Source organism: Agelaius phoeniceus, chromosome 15 (assembly GCF_051311805.1).
Source record: "Agelaius phoeniceus isolate bAgePho1 chromosome 15, bAgePho1.hap1, whole genome shotgun sequence".
Lineage (NCBI taxonomy): Eukaryota > Metazoa > Chordata > Aves > Passeriformes > Icteridae > Agelaius > Agelaius phoeniceus.
In genome coordinates, this window is record NC_135279.1 from 2,734,767 (window position 1) to 2,757,438 (window position 22,672).

Consider the following 22,672-nt stretch of genomic DNA (forward strand, 5'->3'; position numbering starts at 1 on the left):
ACAACAGGAGCAGTGCAGATCTGTGTGACCAGGGGGGTTGTACAGCACAACTCAGTCATGATTAAGTAAATGTGTGAGCAGAGGGTGAGGGTTTTTTTCCCCAGAAATTTGGGTAACAAGGAAGTGATGAAATTTAGCATCCTCAAATGGTCTGTCTTAAGAGAGCTCGTTACCATTCCATTTTGCTGACCAAGTAGAGTTTAGAAAGTAGAGCTGTTTAAGAAGTTTTCTTCTCTGTAGGACTCTGTTGTAATTTATATTACTGAGACACTTTGAATTGTGAATGGTTAAAAAAACCAGGCTTTTTGTCCATAGGTTCAGATCCGGCCTTGGAACCTTAGTGATAGTGATTTTGTTATGGATGGTTCCCAGCCTCTTGACCCAAGAAAAACCATTTTTGTTGGTGGTGTTCCTCGGCCTTTACGAGCAGGTACACACTGCAGCACTGGGCATGTTGGATGTGCAGCCTGGTTTGGGGAGCACTGGGGGAAGCCAGCCTGGAATTCTGAGCGTGGTGACACAGTGGGGGACACAAACCATCCTGAGGCGGTGCTTTGAGAGAAACGAGGCAGCCTAGAGCCCTGTTTGGTTTTGCATTGTGGTGACACAGTGGGGGACACAAACCATCCTGAGGCGGTGCTGTGAGAGAAACGAGGCAGCCTAGAGCCCTGTTTGGTTTTGCTTTGTGCTGCAGTGGAGCTGGCGATGATCATGGACCGGCTCTACGGAGGGGTTTGCTACGCCGGCATCGACACCGACCCCGAGCTGAAGTACCCCAAGGGGGCCGGGCGGGTGGCGTTTTCCAACCAACAGAGCTACATTGCTGCTATCAGCGCCCGCTTCGTCCAGCTGCAGCACGGAGAGATTGATAAACGGGTAAGGCCTGGTCCCCCCTGCTCCTCTGCCCATGCCCTCCCTGCCTCAGAGGCGTCCCTGGAGTGTTACAGCAGGTTAATCCCGTTTTTAGTGCCTCTCGGATGCAGCACGGGATGGAAACGGAGTGGTGGGGAGCTGCTGGTGCTGGCACGTGGGAGGTGACTGTGAAAAAGGCTTTTCTCGAGTTGCTGAGTGTAGTGGGAAGTGTGGCAGCTGCCTTGGCCTTTTCCAAGAATATTGAGCTCCTCAGATGCTCCCTCTGCAAGGATTTGGGGATTTTGTGAGATGCAGGGAGGGAGGTGCCTGCCACAGCTCTTTCTCCTTTGGGAGAAGAAGCAGAACCGCTCCAGTGTGTGCTGGGTGTCCAAGAGCATCCTGGTAATGCCTTGTAAGCTTGTTACTGTGCCCTGCAGCCTTGCAGTCACCCTCCACAGCCTGTGCAAAGGCTGTGCTTGCTTATTTCTTTCCTTTATTATTGTGTTCCTTATTATTTTAAATTAGAGCAATATGCCAAATGGATCAGCGCTTCACTTTCTGCCCTCTTCATCTCTCTAAAATGTAACTGCCAGTTACAGTGATACTCAGACCACAGTTTTGGGAAACTCAGATGCTCACATCTCCTCTTGTAATTCATCCTTTGTCTCTGGATTTTTCCTACATGACTGTCACTGCTGATCTTAATTTTAAAGTTAATACAGTGGAAAACCTCCAAACTTGGCTGATTAGCCCATTATCTTTTCACTTCTGCTTTAGTTATAAAGCAGAAGAATTGTAACAACAATTTGACTGTGGGCCTGTGAATTGGAATGTCTTTGTTCTAATCTTGGCTCTGAAATAAGTTCTGTACAGCTTTGAACAAATAATTTGGGCTGCCCTTGTGCAACTTGTGCTTGCATAAGCAGACACTTGGGTGAATAGGTCCATTGAAGCTGGTGGGACTACAAATTTAAGTAAGTACTTGTAAACTCTGAAAAAAAATTTTGCAATCTATTTCCCCTTCCTTCTCTCCCCCCACTCCCTATTTCCTCATTTTTTGTATAGTTTTTGTGTGGGGAGATAATGCTCAGAGAGGATTCATTATATGAGAAATTGGGTGCATGAGGGAGGTAAAAATACAGCAACACTAGTTTTTATTAAAGTTCTATTTATTTTTAGTTTTCTAATACTGCTTTTCTGCAAAAAGAAAAATAAAATTAGTAAAAAAAAAACCAGTAACAAGAAAGGATTTCCTGTAAAATTAGGCAAGGAGTGCTGCTAAAGGGTGTGCCCTGAGATAATGCACAGGAAGGGTTCAGTGGCTCGGGCTCCCACCCTGAGAGGGCCTGATGGAGCTGCTGTAACTGAGACTTTCCCTGGAGCTGGGAAATCCTCTGTGCCCAGCTCAGGGAGCAGTTCCAGCCCTGTCACACTCAGAATTAATGTGACAAGGACACCTGAGCTCTGCAGTTTAGCCTCTGAAGGTGGCTGAGCAGAGGGAACGGAGCAGAATCACCACATGAAGGAGGCCTGTGTGGCACCTTTGTCCTTTTAGCACTTGGAGAAGGCAACACTCCTCAAAAATCCCCAACCTCCCACTGCAGAGCAGATTAGAGAAATGGGGAATGTGGTGTTAGTAATATTTGCCTGCTTCTGCTCTTGTACAAATTGACTGAGTTGGCAGGGCAGGGTTTTGGGAAATGCAACTCGAGCACTGAAAGAGGAGAAAAACAGGTCATTAAAAAGGCTGCTGTGCTCTGTCTGAGCAGTTTATGTGTCCTGTAAGCAAAAATGACATCAAACTACTGCAGAGCCATCTGGACTGTGATAAAATTGGGTGGGTTGAAAAACCCAGCAAGTTGTGAATGTCCTTATTTGCCTGAGGTGTGTCTGAGGCCTGTGAGGTGCAGAGGGGAGCAGCCCCAGGCCAGATGCAGAGATAACAGCAGAGATACCAGTCACAGCCTGGGCGTTTGAAAATGTTGGTGAAAACATCACATTCAGTGAGCTTCAGAGAAGGTTCACAAACCCTTCTAGAGCAGGAACTTGTACCTATATTTATTTCTGCTGTTCTGAATTCCTGCCCATCACCTGGCCCTTAATGCCAGCAGCGTAGGAGGGCATCAGTCCTGTGGTAAGCCTCTCATTTGATCCCAACAAGATCAGGTGGATTTCCTTTTGCTGAGAGGACTAAGCCATGGAAAAAATACAGAAATGAAGTGTTTATTTAGAGAGTAAATGAATTGTCTTAACACTGGAACTTCAGACACACGTGCATATTTAATCAGCAGTTACAGTGTTGTATAAACAGTTTCCATTCCTGCCTGAAAGGGACAGAGCTTAATTGGGAATCAAAAATAACTCCCATAATGATCCAAGGTTTTGTTGTCAGTCAATAGGTTGTTTCTGTAAATCAGTGACAGCAGGTATCAGACTGATGGTCAGCACTGAATTCTGGGGTTTTTCTGCAGGATCAAAGAGGGGGTAGAAGCATTGAAGTGCCTGGAATTTGGGGTGTTCAACAGCCACGTCCAGGTGTCATGAGGGGGAAATCTTGATTTTAACATTCCCTACTGCATAACTGCTGTCTACCCTGCTAAAACACGGGTGTGGGATTAAGAATTTGCACTGAAGAATGACCAACTGTCTCGTTTTGTGGCTGCAGGTGGAAGTTAAGCCATATGTCTTGGACGATCAGCTGTGTGACGAGTGTCAGGGCGCCCGCTGCGGCGGGAAGTTCGCCCCGTTCTTCTGTGCTAACGTGACGTGTCTGCAGTATTACTGTGAATATTGCTGGGCTGCTATCCATTCCCGGGCTGGCAGGGAGTTCCACAAGCCCCTGGTCAAGGAGGGAGGGGACCGCCCGAGACATATTTCATTCCGCTGGAACTAAAGGATCGCTCATTTGCAGGCCTCCAATTAAGTGCACTCTTCTGTTCCTCCCCACCCCGCCCCTCACTCACAGCATGTCCTTTTGTAGTAGTCTGTAATTTAACAATAGTCTAATGAAAGAATGACCTATAATGGGTATTTTATAGAATCTTGTCATTGAAAACTGTATTGGGAACTCCTTTTCGTATCGATAACATGTTGCAAGTGAGTTGCATTCTCTTGTCTTTACTACCGAGAGAACACTTAATTTCCTGCAACGTTTTCTTAGAGGAGAGAAAAAAATATTAAGAGAAGAGAATTGAAACAATAGAGTATTTTGGTTTTTTAATTAAATTATTGTTAATAAAGAACATAATAATACTTTTATTAAATAACCGTGTAACAATAACACTATCAGTCTGTTCTGACACTTTTCCCCCAGGGAAGCCTGTTTTTGCCTCTCTTTTTTATTTTTTTTTTGGTTGTTTTTGGATTTTTCCAGCAACAAATGAAGTTAGCATTTACCTACCAACAGGAAAGAGCATGTTTAAAGCAACAGAAATGCATGAGCAAAGTTGAAGCAGCACTATAATAATGATCTTTTTTTGTTTGTTTTTTTCTTTTAAACTCTTTTAAGGGTTTTGAGGCTGAAATTTTAGCTCGGTGTGTATCTGACCGTGCCTCTGGCTACCACCCACATCCAAATTACTAACGAGATAGGCAGAGCTTACTATATTTTCATCAAAATGATTACATTTTAAGAATTCCTGAATGTAAAAGTTGAGTAAAGTTACTACTGAGGGGGGAGTGCACTTTTTTTTTTCTTTAAGAGAACTCAATTGTCTGGTTACAGCCCTAGATATCCTACCAAAGCTAGAGTAATGACAACTAGTGAACTGGCATTTCCTCTCCTGAAGGATAAATATATAGATTTTATTTTTGATGGCTATATATAACTCTATATCCTAATATACTAACATTCATCAGGGGCCAGCCTTTGCTCTCCATTTTGACGTGAAAAAGTAGAAAACCTAAAGATACCTCAAGGATATCACTGATTTTTACTGGAGTTTTGCTATTCCATTGTGGCACACAAACTCAAATTGGCTGCTTATTGGTTTCCCATCTTGGCTGTAAAGTCAGTTTTCTATCCCCTCAAATTTAGCTGTAACAGAAGGCATGAACCCAAGGAGTTCCCAAGTCCTGCTCTGCACCGCCGGCCGAATTGTGTGCACGGAATGGTGCAGGTGTGCAGATGCCTTTCTTACTCTTCCTGTAGAAAGAATCCCAGCTCAGATCCCAGCTCTTCAGAACTAATTGTGGGGAGATAAAGACACGCAGGTGGAAGTGCCAACATCGCCAATTAACGCCGGCTTTATTGGGACTCAGTCCTGCCTTGAGAAGCATCAGCCCAGGACACGCGAAGCGAATGCTGACGAGTGGGTGCAGAGGGTTTAGTTTGAAACAGATGAATGAAGGAGTAGTTCTGAAAATTTATTTTTAGTACTTTTCAACTAAATGCCCTGGCCAACTTCTCCACCAAGGATGTAGCAGTGTGCAAACAAAGTGATTCTGTGGCAATCTCTGCCCGGCCCCAGGGGCCTGGGACCACCCGAGAGTCTCCCAAACCAAAGATTTGCCCTGGCACTGCTTGGAAAACATCTGCTCCCTTCAAAGCCCCCCTCATCCCTTTCCCCCAGCCCCCATTATCTTTATGAGAAGCAGTTTTTCTGTTCAATACAGGCTTTAATGAACTGATACCTTACCAAGTTCCAAAGGTCAAAATGGAGACATTTGCTGTCTATTAGTCAAGTATAGCAAGGGAGCTGCTTTTACTGAAATCCCTGAAAATATTGACAACAGTAATGCAAATGCAGAGTGCTCTTGTGTAGATTGTCAGGGACTTTTTTTTCTCTGAAGTACATAATTCTAGTTGGAATGTTCCTTTCATTTTTTTAATGCTTGTAGGTGGCTTGGGGTGTGCTATTGTGCCGATCCTACCCAGCAAACAGGTGAGGTGGGTTTCCATTACAAGAAAATAACACTGTTTGAGAACTAGCTTTGAATAATAATTTTTTCCCTTTGTACATGACCTGCTGAATTTCGGTACAGTGTTTTTGTAGCTAACTTATTTTGTCATGCACATAATGTATATTTGTTATGCACTACTTTTGTATATCTTGTTTTTCCAACAGTGAGCATTTTTAGGCACACTTTTCACTGACGGGATATCTCTTTATGCAATACCTCAATTTTTCATATTGCAAAGAGTAGCTTTTTGTACTTTTATTACTGAGAGATCTTCATATACTTCATTTTTTAATATAAATAATTTTAATAAATTTTATTTTCTTATATTCTGCTTTTTATACATTTCAGTGCTCTGCATACATTTTGAATTATGGATGTTGTGCACTGGCAATGCTATTTTAGAATCTGCAGAGAAAAGAAAGCATGTTGCTTAAACATCTTAGCCCAGCACCAGGTATTTGGTGTACATATAATTTAAGAAATAGTATATGTAAAGTTGAGAATTAAAGAAGAAAAAGCATGAAAGTGACAAATGACACTTGTCTTTAGACCCATGAAATTTAAATGCATAAATATAGTGTAGAAATTTAAAAGTCAAGAACCATCAAAATTGTCTACCGCTTCTTACTGAGTTTTTAAAAATTATACACAAATGCAGACGTTTTTGGTGAATGTTTAGCCATTTTTATTATTAATAAAGAATCGATGTTAGGTGTTTGATGCAGAACCGTGTCTGCTCTTTTAAATTATATTTAAAGAATAAAAGAGAGCCTGCTAGGTGGCAGGCATGTAATGTTAGTATGCATGACTAATGTAAGAAATCGTTATTCTACTAATATTCACTTGTGATTGTGTGACAAGCGTGTTTACAGATCCTTTGGTTACACTTCGATTTACAGGGCATAAACAATTCTCTCCATTACTCTGTGCTTCAACAGTGCTGGCCCAGCCTCCTGATGGCACGGGGCTCTCTGGGGTTACCGTGTAGCCCCAGGCTCATTAACGTGTAATTAGCTACCGGTGGGGGGGGTGTCATTAATGAGCAGCGGCGTTCCCCGGGGGAGTGACAGAGTAATTCCATGGTTATTTTTGCAATGTAAAATAAAGTGTTTCTGATTATTTTATATGTAAAGGAACCCCACTGCCCCGTGCTTTTTTGGTATAGTCTCTACTTCTCCATACACAGACCTCTGCAGAATGCAAATTTCAACCTTGCAGTGACTGAATTTAGCGTTTTATAAGGATGCTGTTGGAAAGACTTGATAATTCACCCCTTGTGTTTTTGAAGAGTTCAAACCTTCTGTTCAAAGGTGATTTAAAACTTGAATGTGATGGATTGTGGCAAGTTAACTTCAAGTTATGTGCAATACCTATTTCAGACTTCTGGAAGATCTTTGCAGTGTAATTCTTTGTTTTTAATTGCAGACATTTAAAAATGTCATTTTCTACTGTTCTAGTAAATCCTCTTTCTTGCTGGTGTTTCTAAAGAAAAGAATCAGAAATCAATCTTTCTACTAATGTAAATTTGAGATTATTTTTAAAAAAAAATGGAATAAAACGTTTTGGTCATTTGCTTTATTTTATTATCTTATTTTAAAGCTACTGTGATAGCATTGTAAGAATTGGGACAATATTGTATTCAACTGTTTTATTTTTTATATTTTTAAATTTTAAAGTATAATTAGTTTTTATAATTTTCATCAGATTTTTTTGTTATATTTTTTGGAAGTGAAACTTTTAGCAAGTGGGTGTCTAGTTTTTACTAATCCCTAATATGTTTTTCCCCCAATGTATTGCTCATATTATCAGAAGGAAAAGTTATTTAAGTATGTCAGTTAATTGTACTACTTGGCTGAATTTCCATATAGTTTTTACTGTGTATGGGGAGGTTGTAGTATTTATTATAGCATTTTAAATAAGGGTAATTCATTTTTTATTAAAGTCATTTTCACGTTTAAGTTCATATTTTTGTATGTTCTACTCTAAGTTATATAACACAAGTTACTTTTTTTAAAGAGTTCATTTGTTGAAGTGCTAGTGAAAATTAATGTTATTAAATAGTTTGCAAATGACTATTTATACCAGTATGCATATAATTTTTAAATATTTGTAATGTGAGATGTTGAATGAATAAAACTTTTAACTCAATGTCTCTCCTTAACCTTTTTCTTTTGAGCTTCCTGTAGGAACTCCTTCCTTTGTGGCCGAAGCTCGTGGGGCTTGGGGAGGGGATTTTGTTGGGCTGTGTGGGGTGAAAGAAGGGCTTTAGGTTCTGGTGTCAAATGCAGCAAAGGTTCCTTGGGGAGGTGAAGATGCAGCAGGTGAGGAGAGAAGCACCGAGGCACAGGTAAACCCACCATGGTTAAAGCTCATCCAGTGCCAGCCCTGCCATGGCAGGGACACCTCCCACTGTCCCAGCTGCTCCCAGCCCCATCCAGCCCGGCCTTGGGCACTGCCAGGGATCCAGGGGCAGCCCCAGCTGCTCTGGGCACCTGTGCCAGGGCCTGCCCACTCTGACAGGGGAGAATTTCTTCCCAATATCCCATCCAACCCTGCTCTGTCAGTGTGAAGCCATTCCCTGTGTCCTGTCCCTCCATCCCTTGTTAAAGGGTCTCTCTGCATCTTTCCTTCAGCTACTGGAAGGCCACAGTTGGGTCAACCAAATCCTTCTCTTTTCCAGGCTGAACAATCCCAGCTCCTTCAGCCAGAGAGAGATCAGAGGCCACTGAGCAGTGGGACAGAGAGAGAACCAGAGTGGGGCCAGGGCAGAGCCCAGCAAGGCAGGGACAGACAGGGAATCCTCTTTAATTGTCTCACGCTTGTGATCTGACAGTAACACAGGGAAGGCAGCTGACATTTTAGAGAACTTGCTCGTTTCAGCCTTTAATTTAAAATATCTAAACTTGAAATCTCTGGAAAGTCTCGTGAAGAGTTTCTACCCTACAGATCTGCTCTTCAAGGACTGTTCAACAGGTGCTTAAGGAATCCCAGAGTTGTGCTGTTAATCTGGAGAGCCATCACTGAAGGTATTGTGGTGCAAATGCTCAGTGGATGGTGAGTCTCCTTCCTTTGTGTGGTGCTCCGGGAAACGCAGGTCCTGCAGCTCTGATGGGATTAGTTCTGCCAGTGCTGATCCCTTCACTTGCTCCTGCCTTCACCTGGTGCACGTGGAGCAGCTCCTGCTTTTGGAAATGGGTTTTTAACAGGAATGTGCAGCTTTGCAGGTGGTTCCACACAGATATTCCCAACTCCTGGCCATGACTGAACAGAAAGCTGGGATGCTGGGATCAGGAGTGGCTGGAGGTGCATTGCCTGCCCAGTGAGCCAGGAATGCCCCAGTGCTACCAGACACCCTTGACCAGCTCCAGCTGTGACTTGGCTGGGAAACTTCATCCCTCTGTTCCCTGCACAGGGATTGTTGGGAAATAGCCACAGTTCTTGACATTGTTTTCAAGTGCAAATGGTCTTTCGAACAACATGGGTTTATTTATGTGTTCATGCTTTTTCACAAGTGTGATAGACTTGAAATCTGGTCCTGGAGCATGGAAGGTTTGAGGCTTTGGATGCTGTGGTGGTGGAACCAGCAATGTCCTTCACAAACACGGCACCCCCTGCCCGACTCCAAAGTCCTGCAAACTTAGAGAGTTTCTCAGGATCCAACATCTGATTTACAGTTGGGGATTACAGTGTATATTCATTCTAGAATTCTCCTATTCTGAAGATTGCAGAATACTTGGTGAATGTTTAAGTTTTCTTACTAGGCAGAATCTAAAACATTGAAATCAATAAGGGGAAAGGTCTGGATCATTCAAAACTCCAAATAATCTCTTGGGAGTGATGGGCTGATTCTGAATTGCTGGTAAGTTTCTTGGGCAATAACACAACAAATCCATTTTGGCTTTCCCTTTGCACCGAAGCTGTAAGTAAATGCTACAGGCAGACTCCAGAAGATGGAGGTAAGCCCTGCTGGGTGGAATTCCAGAATTCCCAGTGTGTGATTCCCAGCTTTTTCCTTCCAGCACGGCTGCCCCCATCACAGTCCCTGGGAGCCCTCTCAGGTGCCACTTGCTGTGAAGGAGCTGCCACATTCCAGGCTGGTGCAGGAGGTGGATGGACCCAATCTCCCCCGGGTTTAGAGGCTGAGCTGATCTCCAGGAGGGCTCTGGGCTCTCAGGTTGTTGTGGGACACTTCCTGCTCTGTCCTGACCCTCCAGCTGCTGCTCCCAAAACGCTCAGTGCAGCTCCAGGGAATCTGGGACGAGACACAGCCTCGGAAAGGGGAGATGAGGAGAAAAGCTGCCATCCCTTCCTCTGTGTGAAATAAGCTGATTCAGTTTGTCAGAGTGAAAAACAGCCTGTGGGATAAGAATATCCTCACAGCTGTCTGTGCACTCAAAGGAACTGAAGGGGGTGAATCAGTGCTCTGAATACACCACTGAAAGTCTTCCTGCACCCCCGTGCTCTGATTGATGCTGTCAGATATCACCTGTTTTCATGGCACAGGAACTATAATTTCCTGACTTCTTGTAGGGCTTGTCAGAGAGACAATTTGATACTAAATGCTGGTTTGTTTGAATGCATCTCTCCCTAAGGGAAGCTGCCTCTGTCACTTTGTTTATGGAGCGTGGGAGACCGTGTTCTGTTAAGGTTCCTCCACAAAATTTGCTGGTCCAAAGTTCTCAGTCCTTCTGGTATACATAAAATATAGAGATGCATTAAGTCAGTGCTTGATTGCATTTTTCCTCCTGAAATTTAATTTGGTGAGTCATGAAAGCTGAGATTAAATCCTTTGAGCACAGCACAGGTCAGGGATGACTGTGAGGACACATTTTTGGGTTTGTATTATTCTTAATGTTTAAAATGGATGCAGTTTTATTGCTGTCAGCTGTGGGGTATTTTTTCATCCCAAAACTTTGAGTTGCTTTGCTTTTCATGGGAGTGAAGAACATTGGTTTTAAATGGCAGTGATGGGGTAGATGCAGTGGACACACACTGTATGCCTCAATAACTGAGACCAGATCTGAAATCCATGGACGGAGAGAAATGCATTAAAAAAAAAAAAAATCTCTGCCAGCCTTGTCCAACCCAAGGCTTGAAAAGAATGTTTGCTTGGTGTAAATCACCATCTGACATCACTGCTGACTCACAGAGCAGGATCAGTTTGCTCAGGGATTGTTCAGGCCTTGCTGTGCATTAAGTTGTCACTTTGGCCAAGTGTCACTTTGTAAGGCAATGCTTGTGGCTTTAAGCTGATGCCCAGTGCTGGGCTGGGTTGGGAGCACGTTCATGCCGAGTGTTTCTGAGTTTAAATGGGATTCCTGACGTTTCTGAGGCACTCTCCTGGAAGCAGCAGCCCCCAGCTCTGCTGCAGTGGGCCAGCTGTGCATGGACAGATGTTGCTCTGTACACACTGGCAAAATCAGCTCAGTTCTTCACTCAGGGGAAAGGGAATTTGCTCAGGCGTTGCTTTTGCAGGGGGTGTCTGTGGAGGAACGTGAGGGCAGAACAAAGCAGTGACTGCTTCCATTTTCTCTGCAGAGGAGCAATCCATGGAGACAGAGCCCTGCTCTGCTCCTCTTCTGGCAGCATCCTGATGTCTCTGGGGGAGAGAGGGAGAGAGGGAGGAGGGAATGCTCAGTGCCATTACAGGGTGGCCTTGCTGCTGAGAATCCCAGAACCTTTTGGGTTGGAAAAGACCTCAGTGTCCATTGAGTCCCAGCTGTGCCCCAACCCCACCTTGTCCCCAGCCCAGAGCACTGAGTGCCACCTCCAGGGATGGGCACTCCTGCAGCCAGGTGTGTTGGTGGTCACACTTTGGCCTGGGATCCCATTGGATCTCAGAGGAGAAGAAATTGTGAGCTTTCTGTGCCTGGTCTTGGATTATCTACATTAATGCTCAATCTGGGGATGATCTAGTGATTTTTGCATTTTACATCCTGCATGAGCCAGGATTCTTTCAGCATCTGGAGGGTTATGGCAGATAGGGCTGAACTTCCTCAGCTGTGTGTTCTCTCAGCATCTAACTGCACATTCCCCTGAATAGGACAGTTTTAATCTTTAATATCATAGTCTCTGCAGCCTAAAACTTGGAAAAGTTTCCCTGTCTCTGATTTGGAAACAAATACCAAGAACTTGCACATTTAGTTCATTTTTCATGTGGAAAATGAAATCAGTGTAAGCGAAGTCCTCACCTGCCTTCTGCTTCATCCACTTGGCTACCAGCCTTTCCTGCAAATCAGGCTGTGCATTCTGGTGTAATCTCAGGGCTCATTTGGTCTCCTTGTTTTCCCCATAGTTTTATTTCCAATTGGCAATCTGTTGAAATGCTGTAACACAAAGTTCTGCTAAGCCAGGGGTTTTGATCTCCTTGACGTGGGTTTTGTTGTAAAGCCCACGGATCTTCTCAGTGATTTGGAAATCTCTCCAGGGGAGGCTCAGGCTTTTATGTAACACAGTTTATAGTCTGCTAAATATTTTTATGCACAGCATGAAGAGATGGGAGAACTGGCTTCTCCTTATGAGTGGTGTGGAGGAAGGGATCCCATGTGTGTGGTTTGTAAAGCAGTGGGACCTGGGCAGGTTCACTGCTGTGAAATGCAGGTGCTGTTCCATTTTCTCTCTCTGCTGCCCCATGACTGCTCACACAATTTACTGAGAGTCAGGCCAAATGATGAAAGAGGTAAGAAGAAGCTGAAGGCAAATTCATTGCTTTGACTTAGCAGAAGTCATGACTTTTGTTTTTATAATGATTCCTGGTTACACTAATAAATGGTCCCCAGTGCCTTTTGTGCAGTAACCACATACTAATGAAATCTCTCACTCCAGTGACTTATTAAATATTCTGTGAAAATGAAGGTGATAGAATAATTGTTTGTGCTACTGCTGAGGGTATAATTAACAAGGTTTGAGTGTAGCTGTTGTCAGAATGAGCACGCTTTTCCCTGGTCAGTGTCAGAGTCCTACCTCAGATGTATTCACCCTTTGCAGTTCATCAAGGTACTGTTACACTTAATGAGCAATGGCCTTGCCTGAGTTGTGTTGAATTTTAGGGTAAGTTTAGGTGAGATGTATGGAAGGAATTGTTCCCTGTGAGGGTGGGCAGGCCCTGGCACAGGTGCCCAGGGAAGCTGTGGCTGCCCCTGGATCCCTGGCAGTGCCCAAGGCCAGGCTGGACAAGGCTTGGAGCACTCTGGGACAGTGGGAGGTGTCCCTGCCATGGCAGGGCCAGAATGAGATGATCTTTAAAGGTCCCACCCAACCCATTCTGTGATTCCATGAATTCCGTGGAATCATGTGAGTACTTTCCACTGCAAAGGATGCTCAGAGAAACCCAAATTTCCCCCAGCAGCAGGAGGGTGGGTTTTGTCAGGGAATCTCTGACCATGCATGCAGCAATGTCCCAATGTTCCTTCCTTCTCCTTGGCACGAGTTGTAGGCACCAAAAGCTGCCTAATTTTGAAAGGACTGTCAGGGCTCCTGGATGATGACACATCCTTGGCCAAAGCAAAACTGAAACAATGGAATTCAGGAACCCTGAGATGGAGGAGCTGCCCTTGCAGCACACAGCAAACACACAATGAGGTGCAGGCTGAAAGCTGGAATCTGGGCTATTTTTAACCAGACAGTTGCAGCTGTGGTGAAAAGCTGAGATGTTTGCTCAGGGTGATTAATACAGAGATAGTGGCCAGCTGGTAGTCAGTTCACACATGTGGAAAGGTGGGTGAAGAGCAGCGTGCCACTAAAATAGCTGAACTTGACAGATCTGCAGAGAGATTTTAGGTGGCACTGATTTTTCTGGGTAGCAGCAGATCCTAAAAAGGATCTGAGCTGCATTTGCATTTGAGATCAAAGTGCTGGCAACGTGCTGTTGGGAAAAGTGGACAAAATGTGCCCCACGAGGTCTGTGTGTTTGCATTAGCAGGGTGGAAGCATTTCTGTGAGTACAGGTGCTGAGAAACCACTGCCTTGGCAGCCGTGGTGCCCCGAGGAGGCCGGAGGAAGGAAGCAGCTGCCAGCTGGCACAGGCAGCTCCTGCCCTGGCAGATACAGCAGCGAGTGTTCCTGCACAATGCCGAGACAGTCATGGAATGAACACGGGGCTCTTTGGGGTTGTGTGTGAGCATTCACTGGGGGGTTGTGGTGTGGGCAGCACTGCAGCTAAAGAAGGGATTTCTTTACCAGGGCTTTGGGATGGATGCACCTGGGGAAGTCTGTACGCCAGGACCAATTATTAATGAAGCTTTTGGTTTTAATATCCCAAACTGAACTCACTGGCTGCTGCCTCACTGGTACAGTTGGTTAGTGCAGGTTTTGACAGAGGAGGGAGTCTGGGTTTGTGGAGGAGTGGAATTGAGAATTGTAGAATTAAAGAATATCCAGAGTGGAAAGGACCCACAGGGATCATTGATCCAGCTCCTGTCCCTGCACAGCCCCAGAATCCCACCCCGGGCATCCCTGGCAGCGCTGTCCAAGCCCTCCTGGAGCTCTGCCAGCCTCGGGCCGTGCCCATTCCCTGGGGAGCCTGGGCAGTGCCAGCACCCTCTGGGGGAAGAACCTGTCCCGAATATAGGAGGTCACAGTTGATATTTGAGGTCACAGTTGATCTCAAGGCTCCTGACCCGGTGGTTGTGTCACACCTAAACCTCCTTTTCAGCCCACACCCTTTGGAGCCTGCAGGAGATGCCCTTTTATAACTGGGAAACAAGGAATTACTCTGTCAGGCCGTGCCTCTGCGAGTTGTTTTTCCTCGTCGGCGGCTGCATACGCGGCACGCCTTTAGCGGGCAGTGTGTACAAGGGCCGGCGATCCAGGGACGCTGGGCAGGCCGCGCTCGCTGCCGGCCGGAGCGGCGGCTCCGGGCAGCGCCGGTTCCGCGGGAGCGGCCGCCACCTGGCGGGGCCCGCCCGCACTGCGCCGGCCGGGCCCGGCGCGGGAACCGCTGAGGGGGGAACAGCTCCGGCATCAGCGAGTCCAGCCTGTGCCACATCCCCACCTTGTCCCCAGCCCACAGCACCGAGTGCCACCTCCAGGGATGGGCTCTCCAAACCTCCCTGGGCAGTTCCAGTGCCTGAGCACCCTTTCCATGGGGAAATTCCTGCTGATGTCTACCCTGAGCCTGCCCTGGTGCAGCCTGAGGCGGTTTCCTCTCATCCCGGATGCCCACCTGGCTGTCCCCTCCTGTCAGGGAGTTGTGCAGAGCCAGAAGTTCCTCCCTGAGCCTCCCTTTCCCAGCTCCTCCAGCTCCGTTCCCTTCTCTGAACACACACAGGGACCCTCAGACTCTTCAAAGCCTGGGGAATGACCACGGTTTGCTTTGCATCCATTCCCGAGGGCAACGCCATTCATGCTGCCAGTGCTGCTGAAACAATTAGGAAAAATAGGTATTTTCATAGAATTTTTTATTTCTAATTTGCAAACAGAACTCTGGGAAGTAATCTGGAGCAGTATTTTAGTGACAAAGAAAACATCAGTGGGACTTGATGTAAATTCTTCCCTGTGAGGTCCCGGCACAGGGTGTCCAGAGAAGCTGTGGCTGCCCCATCCCTGGAAGAGTTCAAGGCCAGGTTGGATGGGGCTTGGAGCAACCTGGGACAGTGGAAGGTGTCCCTGCTCATGGCAGGGAATGGAACTTGATGGTTTTTAAGGTTTCTTCCAACACAAACCATTCCATGATTCTATGACTTGAGTTCTTCAGTGGTTTGAGAATGCCAGTTGTCACCATCCACCACCAAACAAACCCATGGCTGCAATGGGACACCAAGCACCTGCATGGGCTGGACGGACCCGCCAGGCATCCTTGTCAGTGTCACACATCTGTTGCTGCCTGAAGGACAAAAAGGTATTTGATGTTTCATTATTGTTCTGCACGTGGCTAGAGTGGGTACGCTGCTTGGAGAGGAAATCCCTGTATCAATGCAGGTACTGCAGCAGCACCCGCACCGAAGGGATGCCAGGGTTCCCCCGCTGTAGAGACAATCAAGACATCAAACAACCTTCAGCCCAGAGCCCCCTTACCACTGGTACAAACAGATCAATAACTTGCATGAAATATATCAATACGTGGCTTCAGGCAGCAGCAATGTGTGCTAAACTCTAGCACTGGACCCAGGGACAGGGGGACATGCAGCCCCTCAGTCCCCGGCTCCACTCAGTCCCCGGCTCCACTCGCCGACCCCCGGCTCCCCTCAGTCCCCAGCTCCTCTCACCAAGCCCCTCGCTGCCCACTCAGTCCCGGCTGGTCTCACAGCCCTGGGCTCCTTTCACTGAGCTATCCCCAGTTCCCCTCACAGACCCCCCGCCCGACTCCTCTCAGTCCCCCGTTCCCCTCATTGACCCCTGAATTCCCCTCACCGACCCCTCAGCCCCGGCTCCCCTCACCGCCCCCTCTGTCCCCCGCTCCCCTCGCCGCCCCCTCAGCTGCGGCTCCTCTCAGCCCCCGGTTCCCCTCACTTAGCCTCAGTCCCCGGTTCCCCTCAGCCCCCGCTCCCCTCACCGACCCTCGTCTCTCCTCACTAAGCCTCAGTCCCCGGTTACCCTCACAGCCCCCAGCCCCGGTTCCCCTCATGCCCGCGGCCCCGGCTCGGATGGAGCGCGGCCGCCGCGCCCGCCCGCCCGTGCCGCTGGTGTACGTGAACAGCTTCGGCTCGCACCGCTGCGGCACCGTGATCCGCCTGGGCCGGGGCTGGCGGCAGAACCCCGGGCAGAGCCCCCCGGGCCGGGCCGGGGCCCCGAGGGCCGCCCCGGAGCCGCGGGCCCGGCGCAGTCCCCGGCCGGGCGGCAGCGGGAGGCGAGCGGGGAGCGGCGGCGAGGCGAGAGGCGGCAGCCGCACCAGCAGCGGTACGTGAGACCCCGGGACAGCCCCCTTGCGTCGGGCTCTCTGAGGGCTGGAGGTGGCTCAAGTGTTGTCTTAATTATACCAGGAATAGCGGGAACAGCAAAACCCGGGTGGGACGGTGATTCTTCCCCTGTTCTGGGCACTGGCGAGGTCACACCTCGATTGCCGTGTCGAGTTCTGGGAAAGAGAGGGAATTAAAAGCTCCCAGAAGCCTGTTGTCTAATGTGTGGGTGCTGTGTAGTTTTGCAATCTGTTTTGTGGTGTTTGAAAGATGTTCACTTGCCCCATGGTTATAATGGAGTAAAGAAGAAGGGAACAAGCTGCAGGATGTAAAGTCACCTGTAAGGTGACCAGAAATAAGGATCTCTGTGGAATCATAGAGTGGTTTGGGTTGGGAGGGACCTTAAAGACCGTCCAGTTCCACCCCCTTCCTAGGGACACCTTCCACTAGACCAGGCTGTCCAGAGCTCCATCCAACCTGTCTTGGGCACTTCCACAGCTTCTCTGGACAACCTGTGCCAGTGATCAACATCTTCCTTAGGAACATATTGTAAATACTCAAAAAATGCTTTCTAAACTCTTTCCAGGTGACCCTCGAGAGGCTAAGGCTGACACCTTTGACTTTCCCATCCCTTCAAGAAACGTTGATAAAGCCATTAAACGAAAGAAGAAAAAGGTATAAAGTGTGGCAGCTCAATTAGCTGCCTTGGCATTTGAGAAAGCTGCTTGTTCTCTGTGTGTGAGAGCATGAGGGAGATTAAAAGATGGAATTGGTAGCCTGTTACTGAAAACCTTACTTACAGAAAAGAAAAAATGGTATTATCTTCCCTCTCTGGAGGCTTTAAAATTCTGGCTCTTATTCAATAAAGCACTTAAGTGTGTGCTTACCTTGAAAAATGAGAGTATGCTGTTGACTTAAAAAGCCTGTACTGAAATGCTTTGCTGGATTGGGGCCAGGGTGCAGCACACCTTGGGGTGAAACCCAGCAGGAAAAAGCTCTGCAGCTCCTCTTCCTCTCATGTTTTAAACAAAGAAATCCCACGGGTTACAAATAAGCAAAGGCAGGAACCCGAGCTATTAACACCATCCTTGGAGCAATGCAGAATTACTTTCTGCTTCACAAATGTGTTTCTGTTCCTGTTCAGTAGTTCGACAAATGCTTGAAATTTTAAGAGGAACATTTGTTAAGCAGTAACTCATTATGAGATCCTGTAATGTGTGAAGTACAAGTAATCAGCTGGACTAGAACAGAGCCGTGTCGTAGATACTTGATTTAAAAACAGCAAAATGCTACCAACTGCAGAGGAACAGCTAATAACATCCTGGAATATGGCTCTCCTGGTGCATTGAATAGTCTTCAAAAACATGAGGAATATATAGAATGTTTTAGCAATAAATGTCCTCAAGAAGGGAATTATCTTTAGATTTAAACAAGTTTCTCAGATAAGGTCCAGCAAAAGTCCAAACATCAGTGTGTCTACAGCCATTTCTGTTTGTTAGGCCACCTCTGCCTGAATTCTTTTGTCCACAATTCCAATTTAATCTTTCCAATGCACAAGTTTGAAACGTGCCCACTACGGACAGAGCTTTATGCCTCTAAAATAGAGGTTTTCAGCATCTATAAAACAAATTAATGTGGAATTGATATGAGATAGGCAAGAGCATTGCTGTTCTGGAATCTGAGTTTGGGCCTCAGATGCTGCTGCTGAGGGACCACACGGGAAACTTTCTGCTCCTGGAAAACTACACAGTCTTTTTTTTGCCCCTCATTTTGGATGACCTTGAAAAAGCTTAATGGCTCTACACACGTTTTCATGAGCTTTGCTTATCTAGAAGGGCACTTCTCAAGTCCTGGATAAACACAAGAGTTCTAGGCAAGAAAGGAGGTGGAGATCTCATGTGAAAAATCATGGAGAAATTTATGTTTCTGACTTTTAAATAGAGGTGATTCTTCCAAATATCCCACATCCCTTTTTCTCTTCTTTCCCAGTCCTCAACAGAAAAATCCAGCTGGACTTCACAGTTATTGTGGGGAGTTCAAAGTTCTGTCCTATGGATGTTTTAATGCAAACTTTTTATATGCTTCACATTTTATCTTTCAGTCCAAAGTCTGGCACAAGGTCTGGAAAGTGATTTCAAAAATGCTTGAGGAAAATGAAAGGTTCAGAAGTCGACTGTTGACCTGCAGCCAGTTTGATGGAGAAGGTAGGAAATGAACTGAAAATGTTTTATTTTACTGGAGAAAACAAATTGTTAATACAAGTGAAGATCCCAACGTTTAAGGTCCCTTCAGCTGTTTTTTTTTGGTAGTAGGTTTTACAACTCACAAATGGAATTCATTCCATACTTTAGGCACTTCCAGCTTTTTTGGAAAAAAACCCTTTTGTTTCATGGAGGGTCTTGTATGTGTTAATTTGGAGGAAGGATGGTGGAAGTGTTTGCTGCAGCCTGACATTAAAGATATGCACATCAAACATCTGCAAGTTTTTCTGAACATGTGAAATACATAATTAAACTTATTCACAGATGGGTCCAAGGCAGTAGTTGTATGAATAATAATTTATTTTTTCACATAGGAAAATAGTGGTTGATTTCATACATACAATAAATAAATTAGATACTCCCCAAAGGTTGCTGTAACACAATTTAACAAAACCATGGAACATGTTCTCACTCTGTGCCCTGAATGCAGCTCTTTCATTACTGGAAAATGACTTGGGAATTAAAACTGGTGCTCTGCATTCAGCCAATTTCAATTAGAGGCATTGTAGCTGCTGCACAATTTAAGATAATACAGTGTATGCTTACAAATGGAATTGGAATTTCTGGCTTCACAGTTGGATGAATTATTAGGAAAAAGAATATACTAATCCATGAAGAGCTACCAGGCAAGTTTAAAATGCCACTTTCAGCCACAGCACTTTTTCTTCCCTTGCATTGGTGCTGATGGAAATTTTCCACATGGGGGCATGTTGGGGTGAATCCCAAAATGTAGGACCATTCCAGGCAGTGTCTGATTTGGTAAATGTTGGATTAGATTTCCACACACATGACAAGAAAATACACCCTCAGAAATCTTCTTCATGAGAACAAAGAGGTGCAGTTCTGGTTCAGAATAGAAATCTTTACCCCAGTGGATGTTATTGAATAGGAGAAATTCCACTGAAATATGCTTCAACAACTTCTTCTGCAATTGTTGTGCAAATATTCTGCATTGTGTGCAAAAACACTTCTTCTGTTGGCTTTAAACCCAATTCCTGATTAATTCTGGAATTACAACACGATATTAATTATTCATCATGTGCTATTCATATTCATATTCAAGGTTCCATTGGCCTCTGTCATATTTCTGTGCTAAGAGGTTCCAATGTAATAAACCTCTCCTCCCATGGAAGCTGTTCCACAGCTGAGATCATTGCAGAAGTGTGTGTGCAAAGCTATTCATGTATATGCTGGACACATATCTATGTGTAAGACACACACATCCATGGACATGTAAGACAGTGAATTTAAAAAAAATCTTCCTGGATTTGTCTGTTTGATTTCAAGAAAAAGAAGAAAAAGTGTCAAGAAAAAAGGAGGAGAAATCTTTACTAGGTTATTAGATTTCAAGTTATTGTAAGAAAAAACCCTCAAATTCTGCTTATATATGATTTCCTGGGTGAATTTGCCATCTTACCCTAATGGCTGCTTTTCTGTTTGTGATGGATCACCATGTGCTGTTTAACCTTGGATTTATGGACAGGGCCTGTCCCCTTTTCAGCCACTCATTTCTTTTAGAGAAAGAGCATTTTCTTTATGTATAATTTCCAGTGACTTGAAAAACCTCACCAACCAACCAATCCTCCTCCTCCTCCCCTCTTACTCTATTCTTAATTGTAATTTTACCCCCTTTCTCAGGAGCTTTAACTGAGAATCTCCTATTAAGTCCTATTTCAGTGAAAACCATCAATTCTAATACCTTCTTTCTAATTAGCAGATTTTACACAACATCAAATCTAGGAGATAAGTCTGCTATTGATCTGAATTTTTCATTAATCAAGAAGCAAATGGAATAATTCTAGAAGCTATTTAGATAGGAATCAACAAGTCTGAATAAACTGGGTTCATTTTTATCTTCTTTTTTATTTTCCCTAGATTAATAAATCTAGAAAATTAATGCTGCATTTTATTGCCTCTATAAATAGGTTTTTTTGAGAGAACAAAAGTCTACTTGAATTTTAATGCTACCTATTTACTTCTTGGAATGTTGCAATTAAGATTAGATTCCATGGGACTGCAAATGATGATTTTCCTCCACCTGATGTTCTCCTGCAGGCTCTGACAGGATCCAGAGGTCACAGAATGGGGCATACCTGGACAGGGTATGTAGACAGCCTATCTAAAGGCCAAAAAAAACCCTAAAATATTAAATTCATATTATTAAAAGCATGCACTGATCTTGTTTAATGTTACTATAATAAGTGCCAGCTATATTCTAAAGTATTACTGACATTGAGCTCAAATATTTTCAAGATTTCAGATTTGGGGCCAGAGCAGCTCCATCCTCACAGGGATCCTCTGTGCTTTGCCAGGGCAAAGGGAGGTTTTTTGCCTTCTTCTCGAGCTAAATCCTTCCCTGGTGCTCTAAAGTACAATCTGAAGAATCTGAACAGTCTTTATTTGCCCCACTTGATACAGAGACTTTTTTTAAAATATTAATGGGAATGTACCAACTCGCTTTTATCACTTTTTTCCCTCTAGGATGAGTCCATCTTTGGCTGGGTGTAGCAAGAAAATAAAGGAAGATTCAGCCCAAAAAGGAAATAGAAACAAAGTGAAAGCTTTTATTTTGATCTAGTTCTTCCTGGAGTCAGTGCAAGACTGCAAAGTGACTTGAGGGAGCACAGGTTCTCTGTTGTTTGCTTGGTGTTTGTGCTTCTGCTGTTTAAGAGGTTTGTTTTTACAGTGGCTTAAACAGCTCTGTTGCAAGATATTTATCTCAAGCCATTAAGTCTAGTGTTTCACTGAGCTATTAGTTTTAGAAAGCTTTTTAATGAGCATAATATTGTGACAGTTTTCTTGCAAAAGAATAGATACACATTTACTGTTGTCTCAGTATTTATATCTTTTATTTTTGTAGCTTGTCAGAATAATAAACACAAATTCAGTAAGGCAGAACTCCACACAAAACATAAACCCCACTTTCCTTTTTTTCCTGGTTTGCATAAATTTGACTTTATGATATTAAAATATTACACAATAACCCTCTCTGTTCTTTCATCCATTTATACATGAATCTCAGCAAGTATTTGGAATATGAAACCAGGTGAATGTTTTCTCTCTCTGTTCATCCTGAGGCACATAATGGTACCATTACAATCAGGAGGTGTTGTTTATCTACCTGACTTCAATAACACAATATAATTTTCTTCTGTTCTGCAGCTTAATGCTTGAACCCTTGATTGACTGTTAAAGCCTTTTAAGCCAGCAAATTGTGTAAATGGAACATGAAAACTGCATAAAAATAGTTATGTATATGGGGTTCATCTGAGGAGTAAAACATTCACCTGTCACAATGAGACCTCCTTGCTTTCAATAAAAGGATTGTTTTCTCCTGCCATAATGTCTTGGTGTTTGCAGATATAATGACTGCAGTGTCAGAGTGTTGAGCTTTAATAACATGCTGGTGATGGTGTCATTAGGCAGCAAAGCACTTGGAAAGGTTTCATCTCTGTTTTCTTCATGGTAAAGCTGCAAGTGTGGAACTGGAATGCACCTTTTCAGGGACAGCTGCAGGTTCAAGGTTTTCTTCTGGTTTGTGGTTGGGTAATATTTGGATTTTACTTAAAATAGTTGACATTTCAGCTTGGAAAAGGAAATGAGAAAGCAAAGTATTCAATCAAGATGTGATCATTTTTCTGGCAGAACAAAAATGTCATAGTTCTTTGGTATTTTCAAAACACATGTTTAGAGTCACACGTGGGATTTTGGGATGGTGGGGGTGGGTTGAGGGTTTTTTTACTAAATGAGATGATCTCCATGTCCCCACAGTTCTATCAATGAAATATTTGCACTGGGAATATTTAATTTATAATCCTGGTT

The 22,672-nt window shown here is 44.7% G+C and overlaps 2 protein-coding genes and 1 long non-coding RNA gene across 8 annotated transcripts in view; 2 read left to right on the plus strand and 1 right to left on the minus strand.

Moving 5' to 3' along the window:
• Positions 1-7,902, plus strand: part of CPEB4 (cytoplasmic polyadenylation element binding protein 4) — a 38,200-nt gene extending 30,298 nt beyond the window's left edge. For 4 of the 6 annotated variants that reach the window (XM_077186355.1, XM_054642802.2, XM_077186359.1 and 1 more), the window contains 3 exons: positions 316-430; positions 695-876; positions 3,518-7,902. In XM_077186355.1, coding sequence (XP_077042470.1) covers positions 316-430; positions 695-876; positions 3,518-3,745 — 525 coding nt within the window. In that variant the 3' untranslated portion in view covers positions 3,746-7,902. Of the gene's footprint in view, positions 1-315; positions 431-694; positions 877-967 lie in introns of those variants that run through there. The other 2 variants (XM_077186356.1, XM_077186357.1) reach the window with 2 other exon arrangements.
• Positions 7,903-15,135: 7,233 nt separating this feature from the next.
• On the minus strand, positions 15,136-15,927 carry LOC143695264 (uncharacterized). The gene is made up of 2 exons (XR_013184367.1): positions 15,417-15,927; positions 15,136-15,297 (listed from the first exon to the last, which is right to left on the minus strand). It is a non-coding gene; the product is annotated as an uncharacterized LOC143695264 (long non-coding RNA).
• A 220-nt stretch (positions 15,928-16,147) lies between these two features.
• On the plus strand, positions 16,148-22,178 carry C15H5orf47 (chromosome 15 C5orf47 homolog). The gene is made up of 5 exons (XM_054643250.2): positions 16,148-16,590; positions 17,176-17,264; positions 18,691-18,793; positions 20,906-20,952; positions 21,332-22,178. Exons 1-5 carry the CDS (start codon positions 16,317-16,319, stop codon positions 21,356-21,358), a joined length of 540 nt encoding a protein of 179 aa, XP_054499225.2. The 5' UTR covers positions 16,148-16,316; the 3' UTR covers positions 21,359-22,178.
• The last annotated feature ends 494 nt before the right edge of the window (positions 22,179-22,672 follow it).